At 39.4% G+C, this 15,174-nt stretch overlaps 2 protein-coding genes across 2 annotated transcripts; one reads left to right on the top strand and one right to left on the bottom strand.

Annotated features, from left to right (window-relative positions):
* Positions 1-1,711: 1,711 nt before the first annotated feature.
* LOC119790821 (zinc finger and BTB domain-containing protein 5-like) lies at positions 1,712-5,322 on the top strand. The gene has a single exon (XM_038296529.1). The coding sequence runs from the start codon at positions 2,129-2,131 to the stop codon at positions 4,064-4,066; it is 1,938 nt and encodes a 645-aa protein (XP_038152457.1). The 5' UTR covers positions 1,712-2,128; the 3' UTR covers positions 4,067-5,322.
* grhpra (glyoxylate reductase/hydroxypyruvate reductase a) lies at positions 4,426-11,566 on the bottom strand. Its single transcript, XM_038296531.1, has 9 exons — positions 11,349-11,566; positions 10,999-11,129; positions 8,536-8,608; positions 8,340-8,456; positions 8,165-8,253; positions 7,979-8,080; positions 7,739-7,874; positions 7,494-7,624; positions 4,426-4,828 (listed from the first exon to the last, which is right to left on the bottom strand). The coding sequence occupies exons 1-9, from the start codon at positions 11,435-11,437 to the stop codon at positions 4,707-4,709; spliced, it is 990 nt and encodes a 329-aa protein (XP_038152459.1). The 5' UTR covers positions 11,438-11,566; the 3' UTR covers positions 4,426-4,706.
* Between the last annotated feature and the right edge of the window lie 3,608 nt (positions 11,567-15,174).

The raw sequence follows: 15,174 nt of genomic DNA, 5'->3' as shown, positions 1-15,174 counted from the left end.
CGTTGTCACTGACATACATGTGGCAAAGTTGGTTTCCTTCCTCACATGCAGCTTTGCGATACAGGTTAAGGTAGGGGCCATTCCTGTCATTGGTAGTCCCTAGTTAGACCTGTCAGAATGATGATAAAGTATGTGTACGTGCGCTGCAGCTACAAAAAAAAAAACGATGCTCTCATTTTTAAGTCTTAAGATACAGAAAGTTCTGAAGTTTTTCCTCTTCTTCCCAAAAAATTGTAAGAGTTTATTTATTGTGACTCTTGACGATTTACAAAATATAGGGTGTGTTTCAAATGAATGGCTGAAAATGATGCTAAGTTGAAGTATGCATAGCAAAAGCAAACACATTGGCATTAGTTGAGGACATCACAAATACTGGTATGTGGGCCAACAGATGTGTGTGAAAATGTAAAAATGTTTATCAGCAAGAGCTTTAGGAAAATCTATTCTGTCTTCAGTGATTTCTTTAGAAAATGTGGATGTTGTGCTCATTCATATTCCCGTTGGTACAGTGTAGACTGACCGTGAATTGGTTTATATTTATGGCCATCCCTCTGTATTCACCGGTTCCCTGCATGGCCAGCCCTGTGAAATGTGTGTGGCTATTTCACTGGCGTGGGATCAACTGGAAGGCCCGCTTGTGTCAAAGGTTCAGCAGTCTGACCCAGTGTGTCACCCTTAGGGAATAGATTTTCTGTTCCTGGAAGAAGCCTACAGGGAACCTGGTTTAATATAAAGTGTCAATCAAGACAAAAAAGAAAAAAACAGAAACCAACCTAGATAATGTAGAAGAACAAAAAAAAAAATTTCAACTTTAATAGCTTGGGTCAAATTAATCTATTAGACAATTATTTCATGGCAGAACTAGTTTTATGGGGTTTGTTTTTAACCAAAGGTGCTGCATGAATATTATACTTGAACAAACACGCTTAACCATGCATATTTTTGTCATTTTGTTTTAAATAAGTGATATAGCTAAGCTATTTCTTTCAGAGGCGTAGCCAGAAATTTTTTATAAGGGTGGCCAGGCAATAACCAATGTAAACTGGGGGTAGCTGAAAGCAGCTAGGCACCAGAACCTCACAGTCAATCTACACTTTTCCAACAGGAAAATTAATGAGCAAAACATCCATATTTCCTAAATAAAGACAATCTTTTCCTACAGCCTTTACTAACAATTAGACGCATATCTTTAAAATCCGTAATTTCTAGAGAAAAGGTATAGTGGATAAAACTCAGTTTTGAGTTCTGTGGAGTAAATCAATCATCATTGGCATTACTTACCTACTTGTATCAATAAACATTCTGCATGAAATGGATATTTACAAGCACCAATATCTACATAAATTGATTATTTTATTTATTTTTTTATTTAAATTGCTATTTATCTTTGATTTCACTCAAGACTTCTAAATGTCTCCTAAATATTTTTCTTTTTACCCCATATAACACAAGATGTAGCTCTGAAAGAGCATGAATTCTGTACTTATCATCTTTGATGACCACAAAAAAAACAAAAAAAAAACGTTTTGAATATTCCACTTGAGAGTATTACTGCTGCCACTATCTGTATTAGAGGGGGGGAAATGGTAGGGGTGGCCAATGATTGGCTAAGGTTGGCCATGCCCACCCCAGGCCCCCCATCTAGCTCGACCCCTGATATCTTTCTTCTATTAATCCATTTTTTTGCCACTAGAGGTTGCATGTCTACATAATCACCACAGGGGGGCAGTGTTGTGCAGCGGAAGGACGGGGATGCAGACAATGGATGCGATTATGCGAGCGCTCTGAAACAAGTAGCGACAGAATTAAATAGATGGATGGGATTTAATGCAAACCGAGTGTTTCAGCAACAGCAGAATCCGCTTTTTGGCGCAGGTGACTTTATTCCTATTTTTGAAATCAAATGCAGCGCATCCTTCCCTGTTGATCCAGGCCCGCCCATAATCCACAGCATCTCCGGGAAAACTGAAAACAATCCGTTCATTATAAGGGAGGAAGGTGAGTCTGCAGATAAAGCAGCCAATAATAGGACGTGGATCGTTTTAATAATCTGCATATCATAGCCTGTTGTTTCTGAAACGGATGCTAGAATATCCTGATTGTCCAATTAGAAGCTCTGCTTGCTGTGATGGACTTCCCGGGTCATTTCCAGCATATTTTCAAACAGCTCAACCATCAGCGCCTGCACACCCAGCTATGTGACTGTATGGTGGTGGTTGGAGGTCAGAGCTTCCAGGCTCACCGCTCCATCCTGGCTGCCAGCAGCTCTCACTTCAGGGCTCTCCTTACCTCCAGCGATGAGGGCTCAGGAGCCCAACATGTGATGGAGCTGGACCCAGAGGTTGTGACGCCAGAGGCCTTCTCTACCCTCCTGGATATGATCTACACCTCCACCCTCACTATAGGGGCCTCCAATGTAATGGATGTGCTCTTGGCTGCCTCCCATCTCCACCTAAATGCAGTGGTCAAAGCCTGCAAGTTGCATTTATCCAGGAAAAACTTTCCTGCCTCTGCACCGAAAGGCTGGAGGTCTGTGCAGCAAAGTCCATGCTCTGTGGCGGTAACAGTACCACAGCACCAGGTAACGTCAGCCACAGATGAGGACTCTGAGATAGAGGACATGGGGATGGAGGTGAGTCAGTCTGGAGAGGATGACACCAGAGGCATGAGGGGAAGTGAGCAACTCACAGCTCCATCTTTGAGACAAAAACGAAAGTCACATGAGGAGATACTGTGTGAAAAGAGGAGGATTTTCAGCTACAAGGAGTGTTCACCCACTGTGACCAGGAGCACAGAGGAAGGAGGAGATGATCTGACATCATCAGGCTGCCTGAAGTCTACTGACAGGCTGTGGGAAAACCCAGGTGATGAAGATGAGGAGGAAGAGAAATACGAGGCAGCAAAGGGGGAGTCTGATGAAATCCAGCTGCCCACTCAGTCGGACAGTAGCACAGCTGGAGAGTGGAAAATGGCTGAAGATAAAGGTGGCGACCCTGTGGTCAAAGTTCAAGCTGGAGAAGAGGAGCGGGATGAACAAAAAATAGTGATTGAGGTGAAAAAGGAAAATATAAGTTCATTTTCCAACGATTTTGATGCAGGTCCAAACAAATCTCCCCCATCACTCTTGGAGGCACAGATCGGAGAAGAAAAAATGCCCGAGGCGGAAGCCGACGGTGGGACGTTACCATCTCAGGTGTGCGCTGATGTTCACACGGATATGCTGACTGGGAGCGGAGAGCTGGGTGGGGACACAGTGGACGGGGAAGGCTTGGAGAGCTTCTCCGAACTCGCCTTCTCCTGCTTTCTCAATCCTAGTTCTGAAAGTGTAATGGGAGCTTTAGGAGAAGAAGATAGTCTGGCTAGTCTGACAGCTGCTGCGACTGCCGCCGCCAGCGACATGCCTACAGCCCCCGAAGGTGGAAATGCACACAGTCAAAAGTTGGCAAAAGCAAACGCTTCTTCAGTCCAGCCCTCGGATTCTTCATCACCTCTTGTTTTTCCTGTAGCCCCCGTCTCCTTGCAGCAGATTCTCCCAACTCAAAGCTCCGGATTCAGTGACACAATCATCCTAAAACCCAATCAGAACTCCTTGACAGGGTTTCTGAGCAGCATCAGTCCAAGTCTCAGTCTGGACACCTCCCATGTCCAACCATCAAGGGCCGGGAAAAGCTCTGGAGCTCCGACTTTCCGTCGCATTGCCCCAAAAGTAGCTCCCGGATCACAATCTTCCACAGATGCTCCCTCTGGATCAGCAGGTGATGCTTCAGAGAGGCCAAGTCTGACTAGAGCATCGGAGGACGTCCTGTCCAAGTGTAAGAAAGCGGCCGCCGAGGACCACGTGCTGCTGGTGGAAGGGGAGAAGAAATACGCTTGCAAGATCTGCTGCAAGACCTTCATGAATCTAACAGACTGTAAGAAGCACATTCGTGTCCACACCGGGGAGAAGCCCTATCCATGTCCGAAGTGCGGCAAACGCTTCAGCCAGTCCTCCCACCTCTATAAGCACTCAAAGAACACCTGCATGAACTGGAAAGATGATCAGTCTTTCCCAGACTCTCTGCTCTAACCTGCACTAAAGACACCATCTGATGGAAATTGAATATTTATCCTTCATGAAACTCTTAATTTTTAGCTAATATGAAGTAAACAAAAATCATGCTTTTTTTGTTTTCCTGTTCAATATTCAGCAATGATTTCCTGTTATTGGCTTAATGTGAAAGATTATAAAAATTATCACTTATTTTAGACCAGAATAGCTAAAAAAACATGTTAAACAGCTTCTATTTAATTTATTTACAAGAATTTATTAATTCTAAAAACAAATTTCTTTACATTTAAATTACATACAAGTTATTTTCTTCTAATATTGACCACTTCATGCAGGGCATGAGTGTTTTACTGTTTAGTAAGTGCAGATTTGCAGCATTAATGTCTGAATCATTTATCGATTATCACATCTCTGAAGGTATCAACACAATGATTTAATATTTTAACTACACAATATCATGACTGTTTAACACTATTTTCTAAAAAAACTAAAAACAAAACAGGGTGAGGTTGGCCTTCTTTTCTAGATCTCCAATTAAGATCAAATCTGACTAGAATGACTGCTTCAGTGTTGCAAACATCACCTCCTATCTAACGTTTTCATTTAATGCTCATGTGGCACCGGAGACGCTGGAGGCACGGTGGTTGGTTTTCAGCACCTAGAAGGTGAGCTCACTGGGCATGTCCGAGCCCTGCAAACCCCCCAGCAGGTTCTGGGCCGTCAGCGCTGACATGATGCCTCTGGTGGAGTAAGTGGCACTGCCTATATGTGGTAACACCACTGCATAAGAACAAAAAGAGACAAGAAAATGACAAAAAATTTTTTTTAAAGATAATTCAACAAAATTGTCTTTTCAGGTAATTTCCTTTTTTAGATTTTGTCAATTTACAACCATAAACTTTAGTGTTTTTTTAGGCGATTTTATTTATTGATCCAACACAAAGTAGAGCAGAATGTGAAGTGGAATTCAAATGTTTTAAAATTAAAAATAAATAAATGTACAACAGGTTGTATTTTTAATGTTATGTATTCAGCCTCTGTGTTTCCATCTTTTAATGAAATACTTTTTGCTCCATTTACAGCTGCTATTCTCTACCAGCTTGTTTAAGTCCAGCATGACTGGATGGAGAGTTTGTCTGTGAAAATAAGATACAGACTTGCAGTAGATCTGGATTTTGAAAAAGCAAAGGTGTAGCTGTAACAACCCCATGATCTGTCAAGGAGAAGATTAGTGGTCTCTGGATTTTGTCTCAAGGAAAGTTAATATGTCCTTTTTTTTTTTTTAAAGTTTAAAAAGAGGGAGTAAACGTGTTTTAATGCAATATTTTTCTAAGTTCAACGTGCGGAAAGAAAGACAGCCAAGTCAGTTACCTCCTCTTCCATCTGTTGCCTGCACTCACTGACTACAGCTAATGTAAAGCTATTAAAGGTATAGTGGAGGATGTTTGTTTTCTGGGTGGATCATCTAAATAAGTGGTCCTCCTAATTCTCAATCATTCTGGCGATATGTTCATGTAAGGCCGTTCTAGGTGCTCATCCACATTTTCACCTAAGCCTATGCCGAGAATTACCTCCCATCTTGCACACTGATGAGAAAACGGATTGAAATATGAACGAAAAGGGAACTTGCAAACATATTCTTAATGTATTCATATTTCTTATGCATGGATGCCCTAAAATTGAGATTCTTGGTGGAAAGATAAATATGAATGAATACGATTTTAACTTGTATGGAGACACGTTTTAGTTTGATGAATATATTCTCTTCTCAGTGGATAGTGTTTCTCTATCATTCCGGACAAAACATGAAGAATATGCTCAAAAGTTCCCTTTTTCATTCATATTTCAATCCGTTTTCTCCTCAATGTGCGAGAGCGGAGGTCATTCTCAGCAGGCAGGAATTTCTCAGCATTTATTTTTCCACCAAAACTCAATTTTAGGTCATCCATACATAAGAAATAAGAAAATATAAAGAATATGTTTAAAGTTCCCTTTTTATTCATATTTCAATCCGTTTTCTCATCAGTGTGCGAGAGCGGAGGTCATTCTCTGCAGCCAGGTATTTCTCTGCATAACACTGTGGTGAGTCTGACAAAGTGGAAAAATTGCCAATCTTCTTTTGGAAAGTTAGCTTGTATGAGCAATGCAAACAGCAACTCTTAAACAGAGCGTGCATGAGGAGAAATAGGCTCGTGCATGCTCATGCATGGGTTTAAAATACGTTCCCTCACTGGAGCGGTACCAGGATTTTGCATTTGCATTTTTTTTTCTAAAGTGGAGAGGGCGGGTATTTACAAAAACTTATGAAAATCCTCCACTATACCTTTAACATCTAGCTGGATGTTTAAACCATTCAGTTATTAGGTCTATCTGCTTAACTCTGTTCCATGTTGTCAGAGTCATTGGACAGGTAGCATGTATTTTACAGTCTGCTTAAGTTCGAGTTCCTATTAATAGCTAAGTTTATTGCCCAAATTATCCCAGAACTGATTTAAACCTTGGTTAATAAGAAATTCTAAATCTCTGTCTACATGGATGCTATAAAATTATCTGATCATGATGTGTGGATACATGCACCAAGTGGTTAATCAGTTTAGAGGCAGGATGGCATGTTGATCCACACATTACATGTAGGTCCGCCTCGTCCACCACAGATGAAGGTTAGGAGCAAAGAAAAAACTTCACTGTGATGTTGCACACATGCAAAGTGGAGAAGATTTAACACTATAGATCTAAATGGGTGCATTGATGACAATTGGACTGGCGATTGGAAAAAAACGCCTCTCTCTTTTGGAATAAACTATAGCAATGGTTTTTGTAAGATGTTTAACTGGTTTAGTCCAGGGCTGAAACAATTATTCTGATTAATCACGATTAATCGATTATTGGAATACTTGTTAACTAATTTAGTAATTGATTAATCGTGAATGGAATATAGAGACTCTAAAACTAGCCTTTAGCTGACAGATCGACTCACTTAGAGCAGTAATTATTGTACTGTAATTATGTTTCAACTGCTTAATTTTGGTTAATTTCGTAAAAAGTCTTCTTTAAAATTTTTTGGCTTTCCGATTATCTATAATCGATGGATTAATCGATTTGCAAAATAATTGTCTTGTTTTTAGCCCACTTTGCTTTGTTGCTATCCCAGATCCAAGCATTTTTATAATATCTACTGTAATATCTTCTCTTACGATTATTCTGTATTTACCTCCAGCCTTCCACAGCATGATGCTGCCACTACCACATTTTTCCATACGGGTGGATCGATGATGAATTGTGTCAGTGAGAATAAAATCAGCTGGATGCGTGCGGATCATTTTCCCTCTACTTTACATGTCTGCACTGCCTCAGTTGGCTGCATTAAATCAAATCCCTAAGGTGGTTGTGATGTGATAAAATGTGATAAAGTTTAAATACCTTTGTAAAGTACCTTTCTACTTACCACAGTTTTTTAGTGTAAGAAGCGGGTGATCTGTTGGGAGCGGTTCAGGTGTTGTGACGTCCAGTCCGGCCGCGGCTATCTGTCCACCCCTCAGAGCGTCATACAGGTCCTCCTGGTTCACCACAGCTCCTCTAAAACCAGGAACCCATCACGCATCAATTCTGATGTCACTTAGAAGCAAACACACCAGGGAGCGGCCTGGATTTGCATGTAAAGTCATCAGCTCACGGTTTTTAGATGTTTACCTGCTTGAGTTGATAAAGACGGCCGTTTTTTTCATCTTGCTGAAAAACGCCTTGTCACACAGGCCCTGAGTTTCTGGTGTCAGCGAGCAGGAAACCACAATGAAATCACTCTCTGACACAAGCTTCTCCAGGGGAACTGTTTGACAAAAAACAGATAGGAATAAATGTAGAGGAAGGGAGCAGGCCGATGGTTAAAAATTCTTCAAACTTTTTATTATTCCCACTTTTATTGTTTCTTACCAAACTCTCCATTCACCTCTGCAGCGTGGGCTTTAGCTGTCCTTCCAGTATACAGCAGTCTCTTAACTCCAAAGGGGATGAGTCTTTGAGCTATGGCCATACCTGATCACAAGGATTTAAAAAAAAAATAGTCACGTTAGTTAAACAACTCAAAATCTGTCACATAGATGGTGCAACATAACAAACCGATGCGGCCCAGTCCAATGATTCCCACAGTGCTGCCAGACAGCCCATAACCGCAGAGCCAGAGAGGTTTCCACGAGCTCCAGCCTCCACTGAGACAAAGAAAAAATACACTTATGTGATATTAATGTAGATTAAAAACACAATTAGCGTAAATGACTGACCAGGTGAGGCTTACTTTTTGACCTCTTCCACTCCCTCTGGTAACCGGCGAGCGGTGGCCAGGAGCAGGGCCACGGTCAGCTCTGCAGTGGCGTCAGTCAGGACGTCTGGAGTGTAACCCACACGAATGCCGCTGTTGAAAGTTAAAAGGCTTTTATTAGTGAAAAGGCATAAAAAATTCCCTCCTAACAAGTCACCTTTCTGAAGCTCACCGCTTTTTGATCTCATCTAGAGCCAAGTGGTCGAATCCCACTGACATGGTGCTGATCACCTTCAAGTTTGGACCTGAATTAGAGAGGGAGCAGCTGAGATGTAGTAACTGATGAAGTGGAGGCTTTGAGAGCAGCCGCTTTTATTTGTTCTGTGGCAGAATAAACTGTAGTAGAAAAAAACGGAACTACAAGGAAGAAAAAACAGGATTTTTAAACTTTATTTTAATCTAAAATTTCCATTAATTTACATCAACCACCTCTACTGCGGTCTCTTCATATAAAGCACAACAAATTCTCTTAGTATCAATAAATGATTTCTACCCGTCATAAAAATTTATTACAAAACATATTGATGATCACGTATTCTTTCCTAACTTTTTGTCTGCTCCGTCATATAAAACCCCAATAAAGTACAATCACTGTTAAGGGAATGCAATCGTTTCAGCAGTACGATTACTTCTGCAGCAAAGTTACCAACATCTATAAGCTGGCCATGTCGATCAGAAATGAAGCACAATAATTTAATAAAATAAAACAAGCAGGCCTGATTTAAATAAATTTAGAGAGTTTGTGTGAGAGTCCACAAGAACAAACTTTAACAGCATGAACCGAAAAACTGAACTGAAAACAGAAAAATGAATTTTTAATGTGACGGCAGTTTGTGTGTATTTTGGGTTTTACATGTTTAACCGGAGTCAGAATGTTTGTAAATGAATAAAGCAACCCCTGAGGGCAGACTTGGTGTAGCTGAAGAGCACAGGGCCCATTCTAACCAGGTTTGTGACGCCATACGATAAACACGCATTTTCTTTTCATTTAAAGTCTCTGTTGATTTTCTGGTTTGTTGTATTTTTTCCCCCTTTCTTTTCAACTACTTGGCAGGCAGTAAATGATTCAAATAGAGAGTAAAAATCTTTTTATTTTATTTTTTATTTTAATATACAAGTGGGCAGATTGAAAACTTGTTTAAACGCAAACCTGTCACTGTTTACCTACCTGTAGTGGTTTTGCTGCATTGAAACTAGTTAAATAATTATACACAAGTATTCTCCTGGAGGCTGTATTTTCAACTGACCATTGTCATTTGAGTGCAGGGGATGTTGTATTACTACAAAACAAATTTGAAGTTTGGTTAAAAAAAAAACTTTTGAACCTCTGAATCAGTTTGTTTTCAATAAGAGTGGAACACCAGCTTTTAGCCTCGATATCCACCATGTGAGCTTAGGAGAGGGATGGATAAATACTGAAAGAGTCATAACTTTTCTGTTTCCTGCTGTTGGAGCCAATTATGTTAAAACTATACCCATGTCAAAATCATTTACAGTTTCCCTGCCTAGCTAAGTTTTTTTTGGATGCCCCCAAAATCTGCATTTAAGTAAAATTCACTGGACTTTTATGGTCCAATGTGCTATTAAATCAAAAGAGAGAAACAGCACATAATATCAGAGGTGTCAAGTAACAATGTACAAATATTTTGTTACTGTACTTAAGTACACTTTTTAGGTATCTATACTTTACTCCATTGCTTATTTTTCTTCCTACTTCTGACTTTTACTCATTAGATTTTCACACAAGTATCTGTACTTTCTATTCCTTACATTTTTAAAAGAAATGTTACTCGTTACTCATGACTTCGGTTTAATATTTATTTACCGTCATGTGCGCCATCCAATGCAGATCATTGGCGCCATCCACATCTAGTGAAAACTAGTGTAATTGGATGAGTCATATAACGCAAACACTCACTGGTTAGCTAAAGGAAATCATCAGAAGCAAGCAGGTGTTGTTCAAACTGAAAATGTGAATTATCTATGCCGTGCTACAATGTGGGATTCAGAAAAAGATGTTGAAATGTCTGAAAGGTCAGACAGGCAAGAGCGTATCAGGAGACCGAGGCCAACAAGACCTCCCTCATCCTTGGCCCTATCTCAAAGAATATTTTGAAAAAGTCGAAAAATTGAGCTTTCAATTCATATAGTGGCATCTGGCTGTTTTTTTAAAGGTTACTTTATACTTTTAGACTTTAAGTAGTTTTTGAAGCACATACTTTTCCACTTTTACTTGAGTAAATAGCTCAAGTTGATACTTTAACTTTTATCAGAGAGTTTTTAAAGTGTAGTATCTATACTTCTACTTAAGTAACAAATGTGTGTACTTTTGACACCACTGCATAATATTAATAAAATCAACTTTTCTGGTTTATCTAAGGTTTCTCATTTAAATTTCTCTGTGACAATCTAACCTGTAAAACCTCTTTTAAAACTGACCACTTGCTTTTTGCCATCTGTGCTTAGGGATTTAATTGGACTCTTCTCATAAGGGGCCACACAAAATCATTCAAAGGGCCACAAATGACCCCTGGAATGTACCATAGACACATATAACATACTATCCACCAGTCATTAATTAAAATTAAGCCTTAAAGTGGAGGACTTTGTTATCTCCTATCTGAGGAAAAGATACCTGCAGCATCCAGAACCTCAGCATCGATTTTATCAGACAGCAAACACACAAGGCCGTGAGCTCCCTGGACCCCTTTGAGAAGCTCTGCCCTGGGGACGGGTTCATCTGAGTCCCACTGAGACACCTCACACCTGTTCCACAGACAGAGGGGAAGGTGAAAATGAAAGTGTCACCAATTTAAATAAAATAGATTAAAAAATGAGGAGGAACAACACACTCACACATGTACATGAACTGTAAAAAGATGATAAAATTTAATTTACAGGATAACATTACCTGTCTGACAAAATGACAGCTAGATATGCTTGGTCTAAAATAATGCTGCTTAATGTTAACCATTATAATCTTACACTCCAGTGGCTCCTGACAGGATCTTCATTCCCTCCTGCGGGATGCGCCTCGTTATGAAAACCTTCATCAGTTCAGCCGCTGCTTTCATCCCAGTTCAACAACCGACGGAACTTATAGTCCTGTGAGGGTAAACAGCGGCTGAATTGTGCAACTTAAAAAAAAAAAGTAACCTTCGCTCTGCAGCAAGACTTCTGGAGGCAGGAACAACGCAGGAAGTGCTGCGGCTGATCCTAGTGCGCATGCGCGGAGGCTCTAATTATAGAGCAGTTAACGTGACCGGTTTTAAGCTCCAATCCCAATTCCAAAGAAAGTTTTTTTTGTACTATATACATAGCAAAGTTAGAAACTCTAAATATATGAGCATTAAAACTCTAATACTAAAAGTATTTATTATTTTTGGGCATAACAATCCACAAAGATTCTTACACTTTTAATGAAACTAAACTGCACATATTAAATTTGGAGATAATTTAAAGTTCAACCATTTAAAGGACACCTTAAATATGATGTTTTATTAACTTCTTAATTTTTTTTTACTACCGCATTTTTCCTTAAAAAAAAAAATTTTACGATTTTTTAACCCCATTACTACTTTTTGTCCACTGATATAGAGGCAAACACTACTTTCTACTCTGAACATAAATTGTCCTTAGTAGCAGAGGTGTAGCCAGAACATTTTTATAAGGGTGGCCAAGCCACAACCAACGTACACTGAGAGGTGGCCGAAAGCGGATAGGTGCAAGAACCTCAGGGTCAATCTACACTGTTGCAACAGGAAAATTAATGAGCACAACATCCATATTTTCTGAATAAAGACAAACTATACTTTCCTACAGCCTTCGCTAACAAATAGACACATATATTTAAACATCCGTGCTTTCTGGATAAAAGGCATAGTGGATACAATTCTTTCAGGTTTGAGTTCTGGGGCTAATATCTCTTCCTTTGTCATTACTTACCTACTTTTATCATCAATTATTCTGCATATAATTGATATTTACAAATGCTAATATATACATAAATAGATTTTTAAGTTTTTATTTAAATAGTTATGTATCTATGATTTCACTGATGACTCCTAGATTACTTTCAGAGACACATCAGTTTCTCTTTACCCCCATAACACAAAATCTAGTTCTGGAAAGAGCATGAATTTTCATCTTTAATGTTAGTACATTGATGTTCATAATTAACCACATTGTTAATATATGAAAAATTAAAATGTTTTGAATATTCCATCCATCCATTTTCTGACACACTTAATCCCAAGTGGGGTCTCAAGGGGTGCTGGTGCCTATCTCCAGCTGTCTATGGGAAAGAGACAGGGTACACCCTGGACAGGTTGCCAGTCCATCGCAGGACAACACAAACAACTATTCACACACACACTCACACCTAAGGAGAATGTAGAGAAGCCAATTAACCTAACAGTCATTTTTTAAATTTTTTTTTGGACTGTTGGAGGAAGCCAGAGTACCCGGAGAAAACCCACGCATGCACAGGGAGAACATGCAAACTCAATGCAGAAAGACCCAGGAATCAAACCCGCAACCTTCTTGCTGCAAGGCAGCAGTGCTACCCACTGAGCAGCCCGTGTTTTGAATATTCCACCTGAGAGTATTTCTGTCTGTATTAGAAGGGGAAAAAATGGTAGGGGTGGCCAATGATTAACTGGCCCCCCATCTTGCTCCGCCCCTCCTTAGTTGGACATTGTGGTGGCCAGGGGCGTGCACACATAGACACTAGGTGGTGCTAACGCACTAGGAAGTTTGCCCTCTATCAAAGAAAATGCCCTTTTGAAACTCAGTTTTTTTTTTATTATTATTAATATTATTAAGATTTTACTGAGGTCGGTTTTGAAATGATCTTTTGAAAACCTGAGCCATTAAAAACGACTGAAACAATGCCCCGAAATGACCGACCTACTCTCGCACACCCGACCAGCCTCTCTCTCTTCCTTTGTCACGTGAACTCACTCGGTCGCCCGCAGGGCATGCCAGATGCGCAGCATCATAGCAGTTTTCAGATAGCAGGAACGGTCGCTGACAGGCTGCTTCTCCCGTGCCCCATTAGCCAGGTAATATACAGATCAAGCAGAATCATTTTGTTGTGCATTAAAATATCTCATTCAGCAGCACCAAACACGCATTTTGCCGACTGGTCACCAGATAAACTAGTTGTCTCCTTGTAAGATGCTATTTTACTTTTTATATTTTGTATCCATATTTTTTTTTATCTTAAGTGTATACATTAGTCTATTTTATTGCATGACGTATACCCACAGTTTTTAGATATTTTTATAATTTTATTTACCTATTCCATATTATATGTTTCATGTTGCACGATTGTACCATAAAAAATTCCTAGTTTGTGAACTCCTTCACTAACAATGGCAATAAACCTGATTCTGATTCTGAAAGTTTTACACTACACTGTGGCCCAAATCAATGACAGATAACGTGAGGACGACCACATAAGCTACAAATAATTTTGGTAGAGTTTGCAATTGCAAATCTACGGAAGAGGATTAGGGCCACTGAAAAAAAAAATAAGTTAACTGATTTTTAAATTTTATTTCAGTTTAGTATGGGAAAAAAAGTCAGAATGCTGACTTTAATCTCATAATTCTAACTTTTTTCTCATAATTCTGACTTTTTGCTGAGAATTCTGACTTTTTGCTCAGTATTCTGACTTTAATCTCAGAATTCTGACAATAAAAAAGTCAGAATTCTGACTTTTTTCCCATGTTAAACTGAAATAAAATTTAAAAATCAGTTAATTTTTTTTTCTCAGTGGCCCTAATCCTCTTCTGTACAAATCTATGTGTTAAGACAAACGTTTTCTGTTGTATAGGTTTTGTTAGGCAACATAAATTAACACATTTTGGTCTCTTTATTGTCTTAATTGTATATTGATTTAGTAATTGCAGCACAATGCCAAGAAAGGAGGGTTAATCGTATTGAAAAATCTTAAAAGCTGTTCACATTTTATTTTTAAGTGGTTTGTGCAGCAGGTATTAAAATAGCTATTATTTTGTAGGCTACCATAAGTCATATCCACGTGACAAGACTTCCAGTCATGTCCCCTAATAGCCCATTATTTAAACTAATGTGGCATATTTGTTAAAGCTATTATTATTATTATTATTATTATTATTATCAATATCATTATTATTATTGTCATGATGGTTATTATTAATATATTGTAGCCAGTCACAGCAGGGAAGCTCTATACCATCAACATATAACAGGACAGGAGATGAGGAAGAGTTCAGGGAAGACACAGAGACAGAAAAAGACCAGGATGAGGGAGAGCAGATGGGTGAGGGAAAACAGGGAGATGAGCCAGATGAAAGAAGTATGCTTTAGTCTGTTCTGTTGGTGATGTGACTTTTTTCCATTGAAAACTCACGTTTAGAGAATGTTACAAATAAAAGTCAAATTTCATTCAACATGCGGTTATTTTTTTTTATAATCAAGTGTTACACCTGCGCTAAAAAGTAAAAAGTGCCCCCCCCCCCCCCCCCCCCCCCCCCCCCCCCCCCCTCCTGAGCACCTGCCCCCCAAAATGTCTGTGCACGCCTCTGGTGGTGGCGGCATTAAACTGTGGGAATGCTTTTTTTTTTAGCAGATTTAATTACAGACCTAAGTCCGATAAAAATGTGCTTCAATGACTGATGTTTTCTAACAATCTGGTGCATAATGCAGTGAAATGGTGCAGTGGGCTAAATAGAAATACACGCCACACCCTTCAGAAATGCACTTGCTGGGAAAAAAAAAAACAAAAAACAAAAAAAAAACTTTTTTTTTGAAAGATAGAGAGGGA

The sequence above is a fragment of the Cyprinodon tularosa genome, unplaced genomic scaffold, assembly GCF_016077235.1.
Source record: "Cyprinodon tularosa strain WSP-4 unplaced genomic scaffold, ASM1607723v1 ctg371, whole genome shotgun sequence".
Lineage (NCBI taxonomy): Eukaryota > Metazoa > Chordata > Actinopteri > Cyprinodontiformes > Cyprinodontidae > Cyprinodon > Cyprinodon tularosa.
Note: the sequence above shows the minus strand (reverse complement) of the source record. Positions and strands in the feature narration are given on the sequence as shown.

What these genes read in the sequence shown, in the direction of transcription:
- grhpra (XM_038296531.1), bottom strand. Translation starts at nt 11,437, where the DNA reads ATGAAAGCAGCGGCTGAACTGATGAAGGTTTTCATAACGAGGCGCATC. An exon ending in GGAGTGGAAGAGGTCAAAAA is followed by an intron (nt 8,254 to 8,339) that starts GTAAGCCTCACC and finishes TCTTTGTCTCAG; the next exon opens with TGGAGGCTGGAGCTCGTGGA. An exon ending in GTCTTTATCAACTCAAGCAG is followed by an intron (nt 7,625 to 7,738) that starts GTAAACATCTAA and finishes TCCTGGTTTTAG; the next exon opens with AGGAGCTGTGGTGAACCAGG.
- LOC119790821 (XM_038296529.1), top strand. Translation starts at nt 2,129, where the DNA reads ATGGACTTCCCGGGTCATTTCCAGCATATTTTCAAACAGCTCAACCAT.